Source organism: Tiliqua scincoides, chromosome 2 (genome assembly GCF_035046505.1).
Source record: "Tiliqua scincoides isolate rTilSci1 chromosome 2, rTilSci1.hap2, whole genome shotgun sequence".
Classification (NCBI taxonomy): domain Eukaryota; kingdom Metazoa; phylum Chordata; class Lepidosauria; order Squamata; family Scincidae; genus Tiliqua; species Tiliqua scincoides.
In genome coordinates, this window is record NC_089822.1 from 73,553,712 (window position 1) to 73,577,891 (window position 24,180).

The following is a 24,180-nucleotide window of genomic DNA, read 5'->3' on the forward strand; positions in this document are numbered from 1 at the left end:
AGGTAGCCTACCTCTAAAACAGCGATTTTCAAACTTTTTCATTTCACTGCACACTGACAAGTCACTAAAATTGTCAAGGCACGCCATCAGGTTTTTGACAATTGACAAGGCACACCATGCTGCCATTGGGGGGCTCACCCCTTCCCAATGGCTCTACTAATAAATGACCTTTCCCCAAATTCCTGTGGCACACCTGTGGACCACTCACGGCACACCAGTGTGCCACAGCACAGTGGTTGAAAAGAGCTGTTCTAAAATCAGGAGCTTGCACATACCTATCATGACTTGAAACCCATGATGAACTTTTCCTCCAGAAATTTGTCCAATTCCCTTTTAAAGGCATCTAGGCAAGATGCCATCACCATATCCTGTGGCAAGGAGTTCCACAGACCAATTACACACTGGGTAAAGAAATATTTTCCTTTGTCCTAACTCTCCCAACGTTCAATTTTAGCAGATGTCCCCTGGTTCTGGTGTTATGTGAGAGGGAAAAGAGCATCTCTCTATCCACCCCCTGGATAAACGAACCTGGAAGTGGGTCTTAAAGGCTATTTTTCCACTGATTTTTGTTTTAAATCCACAAGGGGTTTCAGAACAGAAACCCCGCACAACCTGTATATGGCTGCAGCCCTAACAAGGATCAGGTGTATTGGAGCACTAGCCTGCAACCCAACCCACATCATCAGATGCATGCAAGCATCCATGTGCGGCTGGAACTCCTGGGGTCGACGCTGTGATTTCCTACTATGAGCAGTCATTTCCACAGTTCTCCACAGAGACTACGCCTTGCAAGTCTCCCAGCCCAATCCTATGCATGTCTACTCAGACGTAAGCCCCATTACAGTCAGTGGGGCTTACTCCCAGGAAAGTGTGGATAGGATTGGGCTGTCCCTTTGCTCCCACCCTCTCCCACAAGCCCTCCTGGTGCTCCAGAACCCCTTGGCCAAATCAGCTGCTGGAGGAGGGGCGCCCTTCCGCAAGCCCCGCCCTCGTTCCCTTTCACCCTGCTGATGTCTCAGCGTTCCATCTTCCTGTTGCAAACCACGTGGATGCGCGCTGGGCGCTGCGGGCACCAGAACGTGCGGTGGCTGAGCTGCCTCCCCAGCCAGCCAGCCAGGTAGCAAGCAAGGCTGCTTGATCGGCGTGTGGAGCGCAGCAGCAGCAGCAGCAACATGGCGAGCCAGTCTCAGTCCCTCAGCTACGTTGGGTGCAACTTTTTACGGCAGAGGCTGGTGCTCTCCACGCTGAGCGGCCGGCCGGTGAAAATCCGCAGGATCCGGGCCAAGGATGACAACCCCGGCCTGAGAGGTGCGTGTGAATTGGGACGCAGGTGGCTGAGAGGAGGGTGGGCAAGGAGGGAGGTGGTGCTGAGGTTGGCAAGCTGCTGGAGGTGGCAGGGCGGGAGGAGGGGCGGGTGGGTTGAATTCCTAGGGAGGCAACAGCTGCAGTGAACCTGGGAATCCGTGCTGAGAGGGTAGATCAGTGGCTTTCAACCTTTTTCATCTCATGGCACACTGATAAGGTGCAGGAATGGTCAAGGCACACATCAGTTTTCTGACCATTGACAAGGCACACCACATGCTGGCAGGGGGCTCACATCCCCCAATGGCCCTACTAATAAATGACCCTTCCCCAAACTCCCACGGCACACCTGTGGACCATTCACAGCACACCAGTGTGCCACGGCAAACTGGTTGAAAATCGCTGGGGTAGATGGTTGGGACCTACACAGTAGTGCTGCTTCATTTTGTTGGTATGAAGCTGGGTGAGGAAAGAGTATGGCTGTGTTGTAAGGAGAATGAGGCTTCAATCCTATCCACACTTTCCTGGGAGTAAACCCCATTAACTGTAATGGGATGTACTTCTGAGTAGTCATGCATAGGATTGGGCTCTAACTCATCCGCAAAGGGTTTGTGTGTTGCTCTCAGAGTTTGTAGCTGACCTCTTTGCAACAAGCTCCGGATCAGAATTTCACCACCCCTCTGTAACTTCATGAGCTGATCCCTCCTGCCTCTCTCTTTCTGTCTCTCATAGTGTATCCAGTGCAGGGTGACCAAATCCAATGGAGGACAGAGTGCCTATACCTTTAACCGCTGTAGAGATGAGGTAATTTTGGCAGGCACAGCTCAGCATGGAAGGGTTTAAAAAGCAGCACCTGCCAAAATCCTCTCTTCTATGCTATGGTTAAAGGTATAGGCACTCTGTCCTCCATTGTATCTGGTCACCCTGATCCAATGTGGTGTATATTTCTTTTTATAATAATAATAATAATGGTGTTGTCAGTCATTCACTGGACAGTCACTGTGTCAGCAGGCCGTAGCAAGATGTGATCTCTGAACTTGTATATTTAGCCAACCTTTTCTGGGAACAAATTAAAGTCATTTCTGCCCAACGTTGCAGATACACAACAGGGATCAAATGTGTGCACCTGTGGGCTGAGCAGAAATGGGGTTAAAAACACTGTGATTTCACAAAACCGAATTGAAGGAAGCAATCAAGAGTCATACAGATGAGATGACTACTTTTAAAATCGATTATAACATTTTTCCTTGGGAAGCAGAAGATAATTTATATTCACCTTAGGGTGCTGTCACCCATGTTCTCTAAAATAATTTTAAAATTTAAGTGTGCTCGTGGATTATTCAGGGCATATGCAGCACTGACCAATGCATGAATGCTCAGAAAGAAGGCTCACTTTGTCCAGTGGGGCTTCTCCCTTAACAAATGTGTTTCAGATGCAGCCACAGTGATTCTTGAACATGTCTTTCGAATACAGTGCCAACTCTGGAGGTGTTGAAATCTTGTTATAAACATCTTCTGTGTGGAGTTGACCTCCCCCACTAGTACTGTACTATAACGTTTCTGGCACTTCCTTCTGTTGTGCTACTTGTTTTTGTCTTTCAGACAGTCTAGCTTTTTTCTTCTTCTTTGGTCCAGACTGAGCAGACTTCCACAGCCAACTTTGTTGGCTGAGCTGCAGTTCCACTCCCCAGTGCAAACTGCTTTGTCATGACCTGGAGAATACAGTTCACAGTAGTGGGCCTTAGAGGGCATCTCTGTCACAGCAGAAAGCTGTTTGAGCACATGGGTCTTCTCCAGGTACTGCAGCCCCATGCAGTGTGGTTGGTGGTAGGTCTGCTTTTAAACATCGCATCTTCTCATTTGCTGTCCTGCCACTAGAATTTTGTCCACCTCTGAGCAAACTGTTGGTTCGAAACCTTGATTTCAAAGTAGATCTCTCCTTCTGCTGCATTGTCCATAGGGCTCTGCTGGTACCTTGGCAACCCAGTTGCAAAGTTTCCACAACCTGCCAGCATCCTCTGATCCACCATTTCAGGTTTTAAGTAGAAGCAAATCTACTCTGTATTGCATCCTACAACTGCTGCTGTCCCTGTCCTTTTACAATATGATCTTTAATTTTGTTCCACCCCGCTATGGGGGAGACCATCATTTGAAGAGTGGAGACAACAGGGTGATCTGGTGCAAAAAGAAGACAGGTTTTGTGAGCGTATCACTAACAGAGTAACGTAGAACAGGTTGTTTCACCAGAAGAAGCTTGCCATACAAGGATGAGAAAATGATACCTATTGAAATTCTCTCTCCTGGAGCTGCATGGCCTTTTATGGTGGTGGCCCAGGATTGTAGAATGACTGGCTGCCTCAAGAAAGTCTGTCAAAGCATATCGTTGATGCACTTTAGCCTTTCAGATCAGAAAATCTTTGGGGAGCTGAGGATAGCTGGATAGGCCTGGATACTAAATTTTCTCCTGTCTTAGGATGTCTTCCTTGTTTGCAACTTTGTTTTTAGTAATGGGAATGCTGTGACATCAGATATGGCTGTAAACCTCCTTGAGCATAGGATGAAGCAGCATAGAAATACTTCAAAGAAATACAGGATGCTTGTCCTCTTTTTCCCTCTGGTTACTTTAAACCATTTCTGCCCAGCATTGCGTATACACAACAGGGACCAAATGTGTGCACCTGTGGTCTGGGTAAAAATGAGTTAAGAACTTGGAATTATACAAATCCTTTTCATTATAACTCAGAGCAGTTTACAAGTAAAACATAAAAACAATTTACAATAAGCACAGTTGTAATATAAATATTGCAGAAGCAGCAGCGAAACAAAAGCCAGTAGCTAAAAACATAGACCCCTAGAAATGTAATTTAGGGAGATAAACTTTGAGAAATAAAAACATTTTTAAAGTTCTTTTTACAAGCAGCAAGCAGGGGGCCATTGGATCTCCCTAGGGTGGTGGTATTATTTCTGAAGGCCTGCCAAACATTAGTGACTCTCTTGATAATAAAGTGGAAACAAATCTTACTTGCAAAGCAGTTGTGGTGCTGACTGCTCAAGGCTTAAATGAGAACAAGATTTTAAGTCTATGGCACTGCATGTTGTTGGGTTTCATGAAGGCTGCCATGGTTCTTGACATAACTTCTAAATGCTGTGAATATACAGTAATGTGCTTTTTGTTTTCTGACAGATTTTGAAGCAAACTTTATAAGGCTGATTGACAAAATAACTAACGGCTCTAGGATTGAAATAAACCAAACAGGTAATTGTGTCTGTCTTATTGTTTTATGGACTTGAAACTTATTTGTTGTTTTATTTACACCTTGTGTTTCACCAGCAAAGTGCTAAAGATCAATTTGCTGAAAATAATCCAGTCTGATCAGTGCTGGGGGGAATCAAATGTTCTCTTCTGCTTCAGATACATCATATAGTAATTCTTCCCAGTCTTATTGTGTGTTGCTGGGGAAGAAAACAAACACAAACAGTGAGAAGTTAGTTACTGTACACAAAACACTTGTACAGCTGAGCAAATAATCAAATACAATGTGTGTGTTTTTGAATTGCACAAAATTCTACCTTGCTTGTCAGGTGCACGCTTTTCATTGGCTTTGCTTGCTTCTGTGCCAGCTGCCTGACACATAGAAAACTGGGAGGTGAAACTTTAGCCTTGGTATGAAGAGAAGTGGTAAAGTAAGCTGCATTTCTGTGTCAAGCCAAAGTAGCTCCAGTAAAAACATCAGACCTAAATGCCCAGCCCCAAAACAACCTTTTTCCGGTTGGATTGCCATTCTGTTGCGCAATATCCAGTTTGTTGTTGAAATGTAGCAGTAGTTGTGGAAACGCTGATTTTAATATTAAATATGATGTTGCACACAGTAATAATAATAATAATAATAACTATTTATATACCACTTTTTAACAAAAAGTTCCCAAAGCGGTTTACAGAAGAAAAAAAATCAAATAACTAATGGCTCCCTGTCCCAAAAGGGCTCACAATCTAAAAATATGCAAAAGAACACCAGCAGACAGCCACTAGAAAAGACACTGCTGGGGGGAGGTGGGCCAGTTACTCTCCCCCTGCTGAATAAAAGAGGAGCACCCACTTGAAAAAGTGCCTCTTACTAGTTAGCAGGGGTGACTAGTAATGTGCATGTGTGCACATTTAGTTGTGAGTAGGAAAACATTCCTCGGTCCACTGTGAAAGGGAATGCAAGCCCACTGGAATGGTCCCAATTCGTGGAATATGGAGCTCAACAAACACTCCAGAAGGTTGTTTCCGATAAAGTGTCATTTATCGGTTTATAGGTGGGTCCCAATAAAGTGTCGTTTTAAAAAGTGGGTCCCAGTGCTAAAAAGTTTGGGAACCACTGCTGTATGCAGCAGGTATATATCTGAGTACACGTTACCATGTGAATGACTGTTCCTGGGTTCAGATGTACTGATCAGTCATCTTTGTACACAGATAGTACCACATTGAAAGGAATGTGTGAATAACTGTAGCCAGGCAGAGACTAACGAAGTTTCTGCCTGGATACACAGATTTACCTGGGTATGAATTAAGTGTAAACAACCTTATAAACTGCTAACAAGGCCAATGTCGGCATTAGTTTTGTTTGTAACAAGATTTTTTTCCTGGTTTTTCAAAAAAGGTACAACTTTATACTATCAGCCTGGCCTGCTCTATGGGGGCTCATTGGAACATGACTGTAGTCCCAGCCGCAGTATTGGGTATTACTTGGAGAGCCTTCTCTGCTTGGCACCATTCATGAAACACTCATTAAGAATTGTTCTCCGGGGCATAACAAATGATCAGGTAGATCCATCGGTAAGTAGCAAAGTATCCTTCTTCCCCAGCCTTTTTCCTCCTGTGGAAATGCCCCCATATAGTCAAAAGGATATAGTGGGGGGTGGAGCATGCTTTTAAGAAGTATGTAACATACCCTACAGGGAAATCTATTACTAGTTTTTTTCTGAGTCCCTCATAGAAGCATTACCAGGAGAAGCCTGCCTGGCTTTCTTTTAGAACCATGGAGGAAAGGAGTCTAGCACTTTCCCTTGGTAGCTTATAATAGATAAAATCAAGATACAGAGCACAGGAATATACTTTTCCCCTTGTCCAGGCTTGTTTAGTGGACCAGAAGTGTTGCTGTGTTAAGAGTGCTAGCCTTGGGTGTGTTGGAAAGAGATGAGTTAAGCTGCTTTTCTCAGTCCCAAAAAAGCTTGCTAACATTTCAAGCAAATGAAGTAGCAAGCATTGAATCGGTACCCTGATCTGCTGCAGCTGTCATCCAGCCAAATCCTGTTCCTGTTACCTCTCAAGTAAATCCCACTTAATTGGACAGGTCTTACTCTTGGGTAAATGTGCGTAGGATTGCAGCCATAGAGTTTTGAAAACAGATGATGGTTTTGGGACAATAATATGCTAAATTGGAGGTTCTGGGGGTGTTAATGGCTGAAAGTTCTGTCAGCTGCATGCCAGCATGAAAACAAGCTCTCAGTTGGGAAGCAATTAAAAATAAGCCCTCTGCTTTACTTCTACAGTTGGTTTTCATAAGGCCTACATAGAGACATAAAAATTGAATCATTTTCCTGCTGGCTCTTCTCTTGTCTACTTTTGTTTGCTAAAAGCTGTATTTCCTCAAGAGCCAGCTTTACTTTTGGTCAGTAGGTTAACTTTACCTGCGTCAAATGGAGATGAGCCATGTCTGAGGAGATATTGCTGGTCAGTGGTTGGGGACTAAAGTAGAAGGAATACATTTTGTAGCAACAAAGCTACATGGCTTGCCTTTGACTGTAAAGGAGAAAAGGCATTTATCTCAGAGCCCCCCTCATAACCATGAGCAGAATAGTAGGCAAGACGGTATATATGCAGCAGCTTTATAAGAAAACTGGGAGGGGCCACAGAATGTTGGGGGGGGGGACAGAATTCAGCTTATTGAAAATATCTCTTTTTTCTCTTCAAAGAAAGCTAAATTTTTAGTCTTTCTGGCTGTGAGGATGTCTCAGAAGCCAGAGAGAGAGAGAGAGAGTTGAATAAGATTTCTTGTGGTTGGTTTTTGATGTCCTTCTCTCACCCACGATAGGCAAAAACCAGAATAAGTTAAGCCACATAAGAAAACCTCCATTTCTGGCATTTTGCGCAGGTTGCAGAATTCAACTTGCTTTGAAGTGCAGAATTTAGATTGGGTGCAGGATTTTGTTTATTCGTTGTGCCGTGCCCTGGCTATAAACAGTTGATGTTGGTAGTCATTTTTTTCACAGTTGTCTATAAAAGGAAATTACACTTGGAAAGGCCTCAGATCAAGGTAGAGACTTGGGTCACTGAATCCTGTTTTCATGGAAGTAGTTCTCTGTGGTCCATCCAGGGATGTATCTGGACCAGAACAACTGTAAAGTTGAATATACTATCTAGTTAACTGGTGTACATGTGCTTACGTACCCTGCACATGCAGGGATACAAGCGCCAGCTTCTACATTTCTTTACAGCACAATTCTATTCATTCCCCCCCCCCCCAATGCAGCAGCACTGAAATGGGTACCACTGCATCCTGGGGTGGCGGGGCAGAGCTGGAGGTCTCCTCTGGAAGCAAATGTTCCCTTACCTAGGTGTAAGCCTCTGCCACACCAGTGCGGGGAGGGTCCTACTTGAACCTGCACTAACTAAATAGCTGGTGACGACCAGTACAATGAGATTGGGCACGGAAATTGGGTTAGGATTCAGTGGCCGCTAACGAACATGCTCCCTTCCCAGACCCTATCTGCCCATCCCCGGCCCCCTCCCTACCCTGTGTCACCTCATCACTGCCGCATTCTGTTCTTCCCCCACAATCTCCCGCCTTTCCCGCTGACTTACCTGCTCTGGTGGGTGGCAGGAGAGCTGACGATGCAGGTGGAAAGGCTCTACATTGTGGCAGTCAGTACCAGCAGAAGAGGTGCGACAACAACGGCCTGTGCTTATAGGATTGGGCCATTAGTGTGATTCTAAGCAAGCTCATCTACTCTAACTGCTTAGTTACTTACAACCTTTGTCTTATGTTTCTCCCGTTCCATCCCTGCCTTTCTCTTCTCCTTCTGCAATCAGTAGATAATAGGTGTAGTTAGCATCAGTTGATGCACCTTGTGTGGTTGCTAGTCTGGGCTGTTTCCTTTACCCACAAAATCTATTATAATTGAAAACTCCTCCTCAAAATGAACTCTTCCTGTTGAATATCTTTTAGGTGGATGTTCTTAAGGCCACTGCTTTACCTTTATTGAAAAGGTTTGGAATTGATGGTGAAGAGTTGGAATTGAAGGTAAAAACTTTTTTTAAAAAATATTTTATTTATTTATTACAGATACAAGTAAGGAAAATGGGTTATACTTAGGGCTGGTACGACACAGGTTACACATGAGGGTATTGGCCCTAGATTACAACATGCATCGTTCAGTTTTAAAAAAACCAACACAATAATCATCAGTACAAAGGCTATCATATTTAACAGTATAAAAATTTGAATTTACCGAAACACTCAATATTGTTTAACTAAGATTATCTATCCAAGGAATTGAAGGTAAAAACTTAATTGTTGTTGCTGCGTATTCTCATTCTGCTGTAAGGTCCTTTCGTCAGCACTGTAAAACAGAAGGAATGCTCACTGAAATTGAAATGAGGCAGAGTTTAAACTAGACTCATAGCTAGAAGTGAGTAAGATAGTATTGCAGCCTTACTGAACATGAATGGCTTAATTCTGAGTAAAATAAGTAATGCCATTTTCAAACACCTCTACTCGTAGCATAATCCTGTTGGTGTATACTCAGAAGTAAGTGCAGTGCGGCTTACAGTGTGCCGTGTGGCTTGTTCCCAGCTTAAGTGTACATAAGAAGCTTCCTTATGTGGAGTTCAATCAATTGGGCCATCCAGCTCAGTACTATACACAGACTGGCCATACTCCAGAATCTCATACAGGAGTCTTTCTCAGTCTTACCGGGAGATGCCTGGGTTTGAACTTGGACTTCCTACTAGCAAGGCATGTAGCAAGCTCTGCCACCAAGCTATAGCCCAGGATTGCCTGGGATTGTAGCCTCAGTTAACCTGTTCTGTTCAGTCTGTGGTGCTTGAACAAGGAAAAAAGAAAGCTTTGGGATATTTATCTACTGCTGTATTTCTCTGCATGACCGTCTGCAGGGCTCCCTGAAGCTTAGAAAGCAAAAGTGGAGTAATCGCGCCCCGCCTCCGCAAAACCAGAAGTGGAGTGTGATCGTTCCACTTTCATTTCTTAAATGAAAGCTTCTGGGAGCCCTGCAGACAGTTGCACAGGGCTCCCCGCACCCCCCGGGAGGCTGCAGGAGGCTTTGGTAAGTCTAGCCAAGCCCCTGCAGCCCCCTGAGCAATGTGATCCTGGGGATCGCGTTGCTGCCTCCCCCCTGCCTCCGCAAGGACTTAGAGAGGTTCAGACTCTCCAAGAGAGTTTGAAAATCGCTGTCTTAGCCAAATGAATAGCCAGGAATAATGAGACCACAGAGTGATTGAACTGAAAAGTGGATTAGAGTCTTGGCTCTAAAAAATGCCTAGTTATCTAGGTTCTGTTGGTTGGGAAAAGTCTGTTCTAGATCTTGAGTGTTAAGAGGAACTTGGGAATGTCTATTTTTTCTTCTCCCTACCCCATTCATTATTAACTGTGTTTGCCCCATAACAGAATTCCTGAGTGTCCTTAATCCATTTTTGCCTCACCCACAGGTGTACACATTTTGTCCCTGTTGCGTATATGCAACATTGGGCTGGATTGGTTATCCCAAGCATTGATTTGGGTATGGTTCAAGGCATCTATAAATATTGCCTGCTTATTTTATCAGGCAGTTTAATACTGAGACAGGTTTTTGTTTGCCATCTTCTTCTCCAGGGGGCCATGGTAACTTCCTTAACTGGTGTTGAATGGATTCTAATCTATATGGATCTCCGTCTTAAACATTTTTTGTATATGCTGGTCCATAGTCATGAATGATGCAGTTTTGTAGGCCAGTTCTGTAGGCTTGCCGCTGTTTTCCACCTATGGTGTGCTTTCCACCTTTTATAGGGGCATCTTCATGCATGCCAACCCACACTCAGTTGGCATTTGTACATTTTTACTGGGACATGTGCATTTAGTGACACAGGGGTAACCTTTACATTGGGAGTCCAGTAGAAAGACCAATGCCCTTGGAGTGTGAAGCATAGTATAATCTTTGGGAATTTTGGTTTGGATTTCCTTCCGTCTCTATTTTTGTGGTTGTTACATTACTGAATACTGTTAATAATATGCGAGTCCTCTGGATGTTTAGAAAATTTGAGGCTGTTCCATAAACGTAAATTTGGATTTGATTATTTTCAGATCAACAGGAGAGGCATGCCTCCCAAAGGAGGAGGAGAAGTGATGTTTGTATGTCCTATTAAGAAAGCTTTAAAACCTATCCAGTTTGTTGACCCTGGCAAAATTAAGCGTATCAGAGGTGTGGCGTATCCTTCTTTAAAATTAACACCTTTGCTTATGTCTTTAGTCACTGAAACCTGTGCTGTACTTTTCTTGTAATTGGAGCCATTCCATCATGTAAGCCATGCAGTGGTTTGTGCAGCTCTGTGGTCCGATTCAAATGATTTGAACAGCAATACATGATTTGCTACTTTCCACAGGAGCCATAGCAAGCTTCAGACTTGCACCTGCCCCTCCCCTTCCCTCCTTCCTTCTAATCACACATGAAGAAGCTTGGCTTGTTATGTCTGAACTAAGACTGTGCAGGAGAGTACTTCTGGCTTAAGGGGCTTGCTTTCCTAACAACCATTTAAACCTATACTGCTCAAAGGAATTAACTATTAAGTAGTTTTCACCAGCCTTGGAAAAAAAGGCTACTAAGGTTACTAACCTGCTAACAGTTTTACTAGTCTACCTCTGCCATTTTTAGCCATTCCTGGCTTTAAAAAGGGGAAAAAAAGAATTGTGAAGCTTCCCTCATTTGGAGCCAATTCTTAAATTGTCAGAGGAAACACAGGTGTTCATTTGAAAGCCCGGTTCTCACTGTATAAATGCTTTCCTGTTGAGTTGCAGCATGAATTGCATACTCTGAGCTTCTCTCCAACTTCCATTTTTATGATTCTACAAACCTACTTTATAAGCTAGACTCCTAGCCTTCTCTCACATTCTCACCCCCCCAGCTTTTTAAAAAAGTGAAATCTAAAATACTATGTCATATAGGCATTCCTAAATCTTTCCTTATTCTGCATAATTTATGCATGGATTAAAATATCTGCTTTGCTAATGAAACAGTCATGTTCAGCTGATACAGAATAAAATAGCCAGCCCCTGGAAACAAACACTGCAGGAAAAAATGCCCCTTCCCCACCCTTCTCTGTCCCGTTATACCCCCTCCCTGCCTTGCCCTTACCCTCCATGGCCTGGCATACAGTCTACCTTCACGTGTCAAGGCCCATCACTGGCACCAGTGGGATAGCTCAGGCCTTCCCACCAGCACTACTGTCTTCTGCTGTGTTGCAACATCACAGCATGTTTGCAATGGCGCATGTATGCTCCACTGACATAAGGTGAGTATAGGATTGCGCTGAGTTGCTCCAGTGTCACTACTTTTTCTAAGTTTCATAGTTCAGCTGTTGACTGGTTTATGCAGAGCTTCTGAAGGGAAGTGCACAGGCCTTAGTGAAATGGCACTGTAACTTTCTATAGGCATGCATATGCTCTGAATCTGCATTCAGGTTTGACCTCCCAAACGAGGGAGTGCAAGTGTGCCTTGCAAACAAAAGCATTTCTGGGTTGTCATACAGAGTGTATGCTGCTCCTCTTTCTTTTTTCTTTTACAATTTCTTAACAAGAAATTTCTTAACTTCATAAATTAGCTATTCTGTCAGAGTATCACCCCAGATAGCAAACCGAATTGTGGATTCTACAAGAAGCATCTTAAATAAATTCCTGCCTGATATTTACATTTACACAGATCACATGAAGGGAACCAGCTCCGGGAAGTAAGTTTTCAAACAATTCTCTACATAGTATGCACTTGTGGTTTGCTAAAAGCAATGATGGGGGGGGGGGGAGCAGCAGAGAATTTGAAATGACCAAGCTATTGTCTAGTAATAGTAATACTTAGAATCCATAGAGCATATTTGGACTTGTAAATGTACCTGACACTGCATTATCTCAGTAATAAGGTGAATCAGAGTCATTATCCCCATGTTGCAGGTGGGGATTGGTGAAACTATTAGGAGAGTGTCTTGTCAAAGTCTAGGCTCGTGGATTTGGGGCTGAAGTGAAATTCCAGATGTGGACTTCCTAATTGACACTCTTATCCATAGCACTATATTCTAGCTGAGCTAGAGTACCTTCTGATCAAGGCATGCCTGTGTGAGGAAAAAGGCCATACTGCACAATGGATGGATCTCAAAAGAGGGATTTAGACACATTTGTCTGCCCCCTTATGCTACAGATGGCACTCTTCTCATTCTTGCCACCTCATGGGCTTGGAAGGTTCTTAAGTCACAGCACACCCAGAATACTAGCAGTCTTTTTTTCCCCCCAGTTCAGCTGATCTACCCATTTTATGGGTCTGTAATTAAGTGCACTTCTGACTTAGTACTGTCCTCTCATTAGCCTAGTCAGAAATGTCTGTTTCTCAACATTTCCACTGTAGTTCTTCCCCCCCCCCCCCCGAACAGGAATTGAGAGTTGCAACCTGGTCTCATCCTTTGGCTTCCCAGGACTTTACAATAGTTCTGGGTTGTTGACCTGCTTTTTGTCCCTGCCAGTCTCTCGATTTTCCATGGCTAGCTCACAATTTGTTTAGGACGTAATGACTGAACAGGTTGACCAATATGGGGAGCCAGAATGGTATAGTGTTTCTGAAGTTGGACTGAGACCTGGAAGAACTAAGTTCAAGTCCCTGCTCAGTCATGAAGCTTCTTCTCTCTCAGCCTCACCTATTTTACAGGATTCTTGTTGTGAGGACAAAAGGAGGGAAGGAACCATGTACACCGCCCTGAGATCCTTGGTGGAAGGGTGACATAAAAATGTGGAAAATAAATAATACTATGTTGCATTTCTAAACTTAACCCTAAACTCATCTGTATGCTTGTGTTTCATTACACCAGTGTTTCTCAAACTGTGGGTCGGGATCCACTAAGTGGGTTTCCATTCAATATTTTATTTTTAATATATTAGGCTTGATGCGACCATGGTATGTGACTGCATTTGTCACAGATCTGTAGTTTTAACATGCTACTATGTATATTCTTTTTACAATGTTAGTAAATGGGACTCACTCCTGGGTATGTGTGGGTAGAATTGTTAAAACTCTTCCTGCTTGATGATATCACTTCCGATCATGACCACTTCTGGTGGGTCCTGACAGATTCTCGTTCCAAAAAGTGGGTCCCGGTGCTAAATGTGTGAGAACCACTGCATTTCACTATAATTAGAGGTGTTTGTTTCTGGTAAGATAGAATTACAGCCTGCCTTACTAAAAACAATGGGCTTACTTCTGAGTAAAATAAAGAATGCTGTTTTCAAACACTTCTTGCCATACTCTTTTAATATGGAGACTTCTATGAGGGGTTCTTTGTAGAGATACATATGGGTGCACCTTTGCATGAGTCAGTTGGAGGGGGGTATAAATATTTCCTTGCTAGGCCATACCATGCTGCAAGTCTAGCCTTCAGGATGAATGTAAACATTTAGGTGGAAAGAAAACTTGCCTGGTCCAGTACAATGGAATGGGGTTGGGGCACATATTTGGGACTGGCTTTTTATGTCCTTGTGTTAATTATAGTGCTGTGAGGGAAGAAGCCTTCTCCCTGAGAGTTAGCAATGGGCATCCTTATCAGACAGCTAAACACGCATACATATTTCAGTCTCTCCCTGTCTTCTTTCAGGTCTCCAGGTTTTGGTCTGTCTCTTGTGGCAGAGACTACTAATGGTACGTTTCTTAGTGCTGAGCTGGCCTCTAACCCCCAAGGAGAAGGTGCTGCTGTACTCCCAGAAGACCTTGGCACCAACTGCGCAAAGTTACTACTTGAAGAGATTTACAGAGTAAGTGGCTGCTTGCATCTGAAGCGTTTATATGTTGCTCTTCAGGTGACAGGGATCCCAGTCCAACTTTACACAAGATTGGTAAAAATAGCAAAAAAAACTAAAGAGCCTAGGGGTGGAGTGGACAGCGGTCACCTCACTGGCTGCTTCTCCTTCTCCTCAAAGGGCAGTTAGTGGCTCTTCTGGCCTCTGTGAAGGGAGGAAGGACCTACGTATTTCCATCTGGAGAAGCAGCAGCAAAGGGTGATAGTGACACTTTGCTTTGCTGCAGACCATGCATGAAGGTATTCCATTCCCAAGTCTGTCTTCAGATCTCCTTATATTTTTATATGATGATATGATATATGTGATAATATTACATATATGAAGCATCATTTTCTATGATTACATTCATGATTTGAATTTTATTCTGTTGCCTGTATTGTACTGCCACACGTCCTTCTCCTTCTGCAGCTGTTGAAAGTGAGAGCTGCACAACTAACACTTTGCCATAATGAGGTAAATAATTTTTTGTCAGAAACAGGACTTTGCTTTAACGTGCAGTCGAAACCATCCATACTCTAAAAGCCTCGCTTGTTCGATTAGGAGATCAATGTGGAAAGTTGTGGGCATCACTTTGTGCCTGCTGCAGATTCAGTCACCAGGAAATGGGTTCCCGCTCCACTAGTGGTCCAGTCAAGTCATGTTTCCTGATGAAAGTCAGAGAAACAGATGGGCCTTAACCATGCTGGGTTAATAGTCTGTAAGGCTCTGGATGGAGTTGGATAATCAGTGCTGGTTTCCGTGTTTGCCCAGCCTTGATTGTATTGGAGGTAAAAAAAACCCCAACACATATCACAGGGTCAGGATGTCGCTAAAAGGCAGTTCCCCTCTTGGCATGTCATAAAATTTGTTTGCTTGAATCATCTACCTTGCTAAGTTATTGCTTGCCCTTTAGATACCATTTGGGGTGGCTTGCTTGCAAAAACAAATGAATGGAAGATAGCCTCATGAGGCTTAGGAACCTATTTAGATTCACTGCCTTTTGATACAGAATAACAGTTTTTAACTTGCAATTGACAGTGTGCATTAACAAAAAATGTTTAGGAAGCCTGAGTAGCAATTTCCAACTTTCTGCCCTCTCCAGTTCAGAATGTAGATAGCATCCAAATTGATGTTTTCAGCATTTTGATCTAACAAGCATTTGTGAAAGGAGAAGGTGCTTCCACCTATACAAGGGAGGGGCCCCTTTTTAGCAATTCTTTCTCGTCATCTGCCCATGTTATATCCCCCTGCTGTTCCGGAGGTTCCTCAACTTTTGGGAATAGATTTTGTTTGGGGGGGGGGGAGTTGAAGGAGGAGGTGGAAAGCCCTGTTTTGAAAGCAGAACTCTGTTGGAAGAAGTTAGAATCCAAGCCATGTCAAATTTTTGGAGACTGCAGTCTGGCTTTAACTAATCATGCTCACTGAATATTTCTGTGTAAATAGGAAAAGCTAATAATTCTGGTCTGGCTGTTCCTCTGACCTTCTGTGCCCCACAAAGAAAGCAATGCCACTTTTATCTATATTTCTCTTCTTTGCTATATCTCCTTCCTTTTTCCTCTGCTTTCCAAGGCCAGAGCCCCAGATGTGTTCGGAAATAACCTAAAATATCACCTCCTACCTCTAATGCCATGTATGACTTGTTTGTATTCTAAATGGTACAGTAATTAAATGCATGTGCCTTACCCTGTGTTTTATACACTTCATCCACCCAGCCATTTATTCTGAAGGGGCTATAGCAGTGGTATTCAAACTGGGGCGTTGGCGACGCCCCAGCCTGTGGGTCCTGGCCTCTGCCCCCTTAAGGGGCAGGGGCAGCCAGGAGACAGGGGAAAGGTAGCAGCGCAATCCGCAGGATTGCGCCGCTCAGGGGGGCTGCAGGTTTTTGGGTGCACTTGCCCAAGCCTCATGCAGCCTCCTGGGGGTGCGGGGAGCCCTGCGCAACCTTCGGCAGGGCTCCCCAGGTCAGGAAAAGTGAAAGCAGAGCGATTGCGCCCTGCTCCACAAAACTGGAAGTGGAGCACGATCTCTCCGCTTTCCCTTCTGACAGGGCTGCAGGGACTGGGGTGCACCCTCCAGTCCCTGCAGCAGCGGTCCTTGTATGTGGGGAGCCCTGCGCAAGCGCCTGCAGGGCTCCCCAGGTCAGGAAAAGTGAAAGCAGAGCGATTGCGCCCCGCTCTGCAAAACTGGAAGTTGAGCACGATTGCTCCGCTTTCCCTTCTGACGGGGCTGCAGGGACTGGGATGCACCCTCCAGTTCCCGCAGCAGCTGTCCCTGTGTGTGCGCCTGCAGGGCTCCCCAGGTCAGGGAAAGGGAAAGTGGGGCGATCGCGCTCCGCTTCCGATTTTGCGGAGGCAGAGCAGATCGCTCCACTATCCCTTTCCCTGACCTGGGGAGCCCTGCAGGCGCTTGCGCAGGGCTTCCTGCACACAGGGGCGGCTGCTGCAGGGACTGGTGAGTGCATCCCAGTCCCTGCAGCCCCCTGAGCAACGGGATCCTGGGGATCGTGTCGCTGCCTCCCCCCCACCCCCGCAAAGACTTACTGCGGGTTTCAAACTCCTGGAGAGTTTGAAAACCGCAGGGCTATAGTAATGCTTTCTACTGGAAATTGGTTTTCCCCCAAATTCCTCTCTGTTTTAAGTGACTGAACAGGAAGAAGAGAGTCACAAGTTTTGAAAGATGTGTGTTGCGTAGTTATTCCATCAGATAGCTCCATGTAATGAAATCAGTTATGGGGACGTGTCTTTTTCAAGAGTTCGTTTGCATCAACAAGTCAATATAGAACAAGACACACATAAACTGAGGTCTGTAAATGAAGGATGAGGCTATGGTCTGGTGAAAAGGAGACATTTGGTGGTGGTTGTCAAACACCTGGCACTAATGCAACCTTCATTGAATTGATGAGGCTGCTCTCAAGTTGGAGACTTAAGCGTATCTTGGTTCACCTTCTGATATATCAATTTACTCAGTCCTTAAAAAGCCTACTGTGTCTTGAGCCCCTTGTATGCCATGTTAATTCCTAGTTGATAAATTGAAATGTTGCTATAGTTTGGCATGGGGGGGCACAGTTCTGTTTAATCCCTCAGAAAAATCTCCCAGGTTGCAGCAGGAGTAAACTTTGTGTTGTAGACAGATTGGTGTGAACTCATTTCAATTGCTAAACTCTGGGCCCAGTCCTAACCAACTTTCCGGCACAGATGCAGCCCCAAGGTAAGAGAATGAATGTTCCCTTACCTTGAGGAGGCCCCCACCTCAGAAATGCAGTGCGTGCCCCATTGGCACGGCTGCATCATTGTTGGAAAGTTGGATGGGATTGGGTCCTTGGAGTCTCTTTCTCTACTTGGAAATGTATGAAAGCTGTCAGAAAAGCTCTCCCACTGTCGCACAGAGGGAAAACATGTGCAGTGGGCAAGGCCCTTGTTGTCTTTTTGACATCCTCTCTGCACCAGGTTTTACATAGTTCCATTTGTGTGTATGAAACAGCATACCATGCAGTTGCCTCCCTCATTGCAACCCTCCTTTGCTGGGGTTTGAGATGACGGATGGACCTTGCGGCAGCTAGAACCTAATGGACATGAATGGCTTGCCATGTAGAATTGCATCCATGCTGTTTGGTTTCAGGCAGCAATCGTAAATAAACGGAGACTCATATCAAACATCTTCTGCACAGTTGGGTTTGTTAAATGTTACAAAATCTCTGTGTTATCTTCTGACCCTTGAAACGCAAAAGCTTCTGTCCTGTGCCTTACCAAATGTCCCCCTCTCCCTCCCACTGCTCCTTTCTGCCCCATATATGCTGGTTAGTACAAAGCTTAATTATTAAAATGTTTGTGTTTGCAGGGGGGCTGTGTGGATTCAACAAACCAGAGCCTTGTTCTGCTCCTCATGACCCTTGGACAGCAGGATGTTTCCAAAGTCCTACTGGGACCATTGTCGCCATATACGTAAGTTCTTTTTTTCCTTCCAGAAAGCAAATTACTCAGTCCTGATAACTGCACTGAATAACAGATGATTGCTGCTCTGAATATTGCATGCTCTGAATATTTTTAAATGGAAAAGGAATTACTAGTACTTTTTGTTAAAGAAAGCACTATATGTTACCTGGTATCTCTTTTTATGCACCTTGCCAAATGACTTTCTTACTCAACAATGCTTTCCAGTTTCAGAGCAATTAAACTTGCTGTGACAGGTAATTTGTATTTAGGTATTTGTCCCCTGGAGTAATCTCTTGGCCCATGTTTTGAGCAGCTACGGTATAGAATAGCAAGTCCTTTGACAGTTAATATTAAAGTTCCTGGATGAACTTGTTCTGTGAACATTCAGAAGAAATGATCAGGGATCCACTTGTGTATTTGCAGAGCGAGTGAGTGAGGGGTGGAAGGAGAAATGTCTGTGATGTTGTTTTTAAACAATTCGGCTGAAGCAGTCTGACATGATTGAGATGTGACTATCAGGATACATGCCTTATTTGTAAGTGGCTTTTTAATCCAGGCCCAGGAAAAACAGCTTGGCTTCATTTTTAGATGTTCTTCAGATTGCATGTTTGTTTCAGTACGATACTAAACAACTAGACCGTGAACTGTCCTTTTTCGGTTATCATGGTACGGGTGCTGTATACGTGAAAGGTACAGTACTGTGATAACTGAAGAATGATGGGGCCATCACGATGAGATGTACTGGAAAAGTACAGGTGAACTTTGCCACCTGACCTTAAAAACCCATGGAGAGATCTTGGGGTGTGGTGTGGCTGTGTGGTGTACTGACGGGTAGTAATACAGGGACTTGAAACATGGCAATCAAAGGCACACACAAACAACCTTGTATGTAATCTTCAAGGAACCAACCTCAGGGTTCCTGAAAATATCATGCTCCTACTTGGATTGTTGAAATGATGGCAATAGAAGTGTAAATCCTGGAGTTCAGTTGCCACAGGCTGAAGATCAAGTAGCATGGGAGAAGACATAAATAGGAGCTGGATGTGTATGAAATTAGCACTGTGTTTGGTGCTGGGCTGGGGGAGATGTAGGAATGAAAAGGGAGTATAGGAATTACTCAGTGAAGTCTCTACCATAAAGGGCTGTAGAAGAGCTAGGAAACTTGAAAAGGGGATACTGAAGTTTTTTACCACAGACCTGAGGATTTGAAACTTCCTTTAAAACAAAAAATAACTTGCAAATGCAAGATCATAAACTTAATACCAGTTATTTGCATTAATTGATCTGTGGCTATAAAGAACGAGAGAGGCATTGGTTACATGCTTATCATTTTAAAAATATAGATCTAAGGAGTTCTGTCATTTACAGTCTTGTAGTGTCAGTGCAAATACACAATAAATGGTTTCTGCTTGTCATTTAAAAATTCTACTTCTATATATTCTTTGTTGTTTTAATAGGTTACTTTCATTTAACTAACTAGCCTTTGACTTAACACTGAGCCTGCTATTTAAACATTCTATTAATGTGGAGTTAAAGTCCTATACCTGCATTTCTGCAAGCCAGTTTACCGATAATAGGATTTGGGGGGGGAGTGGGGGGGGGTCTGTAACTGCTGCAGCAAAGCAGAATGTGGACTTTTCCTTTGTCTAGGCAACCCTAAATAAAAATGGAGCTGAATGGCTTCTGGATCCTGATCAACGAAGGACCACATCAGATATATTTTACCTATTTGCTTATTATACTATGAAAGGGAGGTGAATGAAAAGCTACACAAGGCTTTAATCCAGTCCCCTCATGAATGTCCTGTGGTAGCCCATTGTTTCTATCAACTAATAATTCTCCTAATTCCTTAATAATATAGTTTGTATATGTGGGAAGAGGAGAAAGCAAGAGTAACGTACCTGTTTAGGGAAGGTGTTCGCTGTTGTTGCCAACAGTGCCAGCAGTTGTCACTGGGCCTCACTTGGTTTCAAAATTGAAGCTGCCCAATAGAGCTCCTATGATCTCATGGACCAGTGTTTCTCAAACTGTGGGTCGGAACCCATTAGGTGTGTCGCAAGCCAATTTCTGGTGTGTCCCCATTCATTTCAATATTTTATTTTCAATATATTAGACTTGGTGCTACTATGGTGTGTAACTGCATTTGGGGAAACTACAGATCTGTACTTTTAACAGGCTACTATGTATATGTTTTTAACAATTATAGTCAAAGGGGCTTACTACTGAATAAGTGTGAATAGGCTAGCAGCCTAGAATTGTTAAAAATTTTCCTGCTTCCTGATGTCACTTCTGTCCATGTCATCACTTCCACTGGGTCATTATCATTCTAAAAAGTGGGTCCCTATGCTAAAACATTTGAGAACCACTGCCATGGACAAATCCTTTGGAAATTTCTTTTCTAGTTTATAAAGCTGCAGCAATTAGGAGTCATGTGGAAGGGCACTGATCTATGCTAAGTGAAAACCCATCTCATTTAGTTAAAAAACAAAAAAATCATAGCTGTCTATGTTCTTTTCCTACAGCCATAAAGGCCAAGAGCCTTTTCAGTCACACGTTTAGGTGTATATCTAAGATTTTTTTGCTAACAATTCACCTAATGTGTAGATGAGCCTAGAACACGCAGGAAACACGTGTCAAAAAAAGGTACACTCATTGGAAAGCCTGGTTTGGCTGCAGCTCCCCATCTAGCATAGGTTTGCTGCCACAGCACTGCACATTTAGACTTCCCCAGTTCAAATCTTACCTGTGCCATTATCTCACTAGGTAGTGGGTTTGACAAACTGCATCCTCTCCGCCTCAGCTCTCTAGCTGCAATATGGGAATTCTAATACTTACTTACTTGCACTCTGACAGCACCATGAAAAATGTTATTCTTATTATGTGAAAAGATGACAAGGAACTTGTGTTTCTTAACAGATACGGTTCCCGAGTTTTCACATTATATGAACACAGTGAACAAGTAAATATAAGCTATCTTGTATGTGGAACATATTGAACTGGGTTTCCTCTTTTTTTTTATTGAGGGGGGACTAGGAAAGGCACGCGCACATGATAATTATTCTTCACTGCCCTCTACTGTCTGGAATAGAGGTTTCTATCAGACTCTTTTAAAGTACTGCTTGTTGATCTTGTCATTTTTCTTGCATTCAGATGTCTGAACACTGGTGCAATTAAGGTCTTATTTTCCAAGATGGGTTTTTCAGGCAAAACTGACAGCACTAATGGGTCAATGAAGCCCCTCAGGATTCTTTTCATCCATTATTTCCCATCAGTCTTGTTGCTTCATAGCTGTTAAGCATATGGCAAGATTTTAGTTTCAATAGGTTTTTCCCCACCTCTGCTCTTGGAAGTGACAGAGGGTGCTTGCTCCGTTTCAAGGCATTGAGCATCTCCCGGCTGTTCTCAGTGCCATGTATAGTGCAGTCTCTGTCCAAGTCCTGTGATTATGGCTGTTGATCCTATGCATTCTGGGACCCGCTGAAAAATATGCATAGTCGGGGCTAAACAAGATCAGATGGTAAAGGTGTTGTTGTCTGGTTTGAGGTTTATGTAAGTAAAAATAGCCATGCAGGGACCTGATCTGCAAGATGGAAATGTTCAACCTTTTTCTCCATGCCATTTTCCTACCAAAAATCCCCTCTCCCACTGAAGCTGCAGTGGATCCCCAAAGCAGCCATCTTGACCAAACCGCTTGCAGCTGCTATTTTTATTTTAAAGTAAAATCCAGAGTAGACAATTGTAAAAACTACAATAGTACAGAAAGGAAGTGTGCAGTCCTAATTCTGCTCTCTGTCACATTGTTGTGCCTGCATGCTTCTGAACTACTGTTTTGAGGTACTCATTTCTTTTCTTTACATCAGTGTGCATTTATTGTTTAAACAAATGACAATTAACTGTTGCAGAAGGCGATGTAAAGAAAGTGTATTGTAATTCTTCATCATTCATTTGTACAGTTTTACTATCTCGAATTGTAGTATAAACATTGAAAATGAAGAAAATGGTCTTCTCTAAACATGTAACTGTTAGAACTATGCTGACATTGCTTGGTCCTAAATATTCAACCTTCTGGAACTTTTCACATCCAACATATACTCTGTCTTTGAATTTGTAGTATGAAGCAGCATTTCAATTTTTATAGTAATCTTCCAGGTATTTGGGCTCAATCCTATCTAACATTCCAATGCCAATGCAGCCCCAAGGTTAGGGAACAAATATTTCCTTACCCTGAGGAGGCTTCCGTGACTGTCTTCCACTGCAGAATGCTGTTTACGCCCTGTTGGCATGGGTGAATTGGGGCTGGAAAGCTGGATGGGATTGGGCCTTTTGCCAATAAAGCTTTTTCAGTTCTACCAACCTGTCACTCTAAGTCAGGGCTTTTCAAACTGGGATGGTGCGACGCCCCAGCCTGAGGGCCCTGGCCTCTGCCCCCTTAAGGGGCAGGACAGAGGGGAGGATACTGGGGATCACGTTGCTAAGGGGGTTGCAGGGATTGGGATATACTCACCAGTCCGTGAGGCAGCCTTCCCAGGGTGCAGAGAGCCCTGCGTGACCCTCCACAGGGCTCCCCAGCCTTCTAAAAGTGAAAGCGCAGCGATCGTGCTCCACTTCCAGTTTTGTGGAGGTGGCGCACAATAGCTGTGCTTTCAGGTCGCGCAGGGCTCCTTGCACCTCCAGGAGGCTACTGCAGGGACTGGTGAGCACATCCCAGTCACTGCAGCCCCCTTAAGCCCCATCCCCCTAGCCCCAGCAAGAAATTACAGGCTCTCAAACTCTCCCTGAGAGTTGAGAACCACTGCTCTAAGTAAATGTTTGCTTGTGATTTTTATTTCCTATGCCTTACTTTGGGGTAGACTTGAAAAGCAATTGATACATTTTATAAATCATCAGGCAAGCGTTTTTGTTGAAAAATCTTGGATTGGATCCAAACAAATGCAAGTGAAATTCTTCTTGAACAACCGGGCTTTTCTTACCCCTCTTCTCTACCTATGTCCTTAAAGAGCCACTTTTGGGGGCATGCTTCAATAACAGCATGGGATGGGGCACCATAACAGGAAGGGTGAGGGCTGTGTTCCTGCAAGGCATATCTGAATTCAGCTTATTGCTGCATATTGGAATACAGTATACAGTAGTTGTTGTCTAAGGGCCACACTAGACATGCACAATAATGTGGTCATTTTTGTCCCAGGTGGTTGTTGTTTTAACCCTTAAAGAATACTGCTCAGTGTGTGTGCATGTGTTTGGGAAACGGTTGTGGGGAATAGGAGGCATTTAGCACCTTACTTCCATAGCCATTCCAAATCTCATCGCAAACACATACATCCTGGTGTGACTTTATAAACTTCAGTTGAAAGCCAATTGAAACGTTTATTCTATTTAACATGGCATGAGGAGGATGTTCAGTTGGAATTGGAACCACTGCAGGAGCAAAATCTTAGTCCCCCTATTCCTGTCACACTTTTGCCCTGTTTCATTTTTGCATATCTTGTTTGGCCCTAAATTTTGTACAGCTTGAGCTTTTTGGACTTCTACCCTCATCTTTGCTGTCTCTTCTTTTTTCAGAATTGAATTTCTGCGGCACTTGAGAAGCTATTTCCAAGTTATGTTTAAAATTGAAACCCAGTCATCTGAAGAGCGGAAAGGTGGTGAAAAAGTCTTAATGACATGTGTTGGTATTGGATTTTCCAATCTTAGCAAGACAGTAAAATGATAAAATTTCTGTAGATTTTAATTATGTGAATTGACATCTGTGTACAGAAAAAAGTGAATTAACTTTAATGTAGATGATATTCTGTTGATAAACTTTTTTGTACAAGTTCAGTTTGTGCTCATTAAAAATGTGAATTTTGTTTGTCTAGTTTTGTTTTTGTCAAACTAATCACTCT

General features: G+C 43.6%; 1 protein-coding gene across 1 annotated transcript; it reads left to right on the forward strand.

Annotated features, from left to right (window-relative positions):
- Window positions 1-1,057: 1,057 nt before the first annotated feature.
- RCL1 (RNA terminal phosphate cyclase like 1) lies at window positions 1,058-24,085 on the forward strand. Its single transcript, XM_066616895.1, has 9 exons — window positions 1,058-1,308; window positions 4,487-4,558; window positions 5,946-6,121; window positions 8,514-8,588; window positions 10,644-10,768; window positions 12,158-12,283; window positions 14,186-14,342; window positions 18,204-18,307; window positions 23,858-24,085. Exons 1-9 carry the CDS (start codon window positions 1,173-1,175, stop codon window positions 24,003-24,005), a joined length of 1,119 nt encoding a protein of 372 aa, XP_066472992.1. The 5' UTR covers window positions 1,058-1,172; the 3' UTR covers window positions 24,006-24,085.
- Window positions 24,086-24,180: the final 95 nt, after the last annotated feature.

Coding starts and splice junctions, on each gene's coding strand:
- RCL1 (XM_066616895.1), top strand. CDS start 1,173: ATGGCGAGCCAGTCTCAGTCCCTCAGCTACGTTGGGTGCAACTTTTTA. Junction 1,309..4,486: donor TGACAACCCCGGCCTGAGAG/GTGCGTGTGAAT, acceptor GTTTTCTGACAG/ATTTTGAAGCAAACTTTATA. Junction 12,284..14,185: donor AAGGGAACCAGCTCCGGGAA/GTAAGTTTTCAA, acceptor GTCTTCTTTCAG/GTCTCCAGGTTTTGGTCTGT.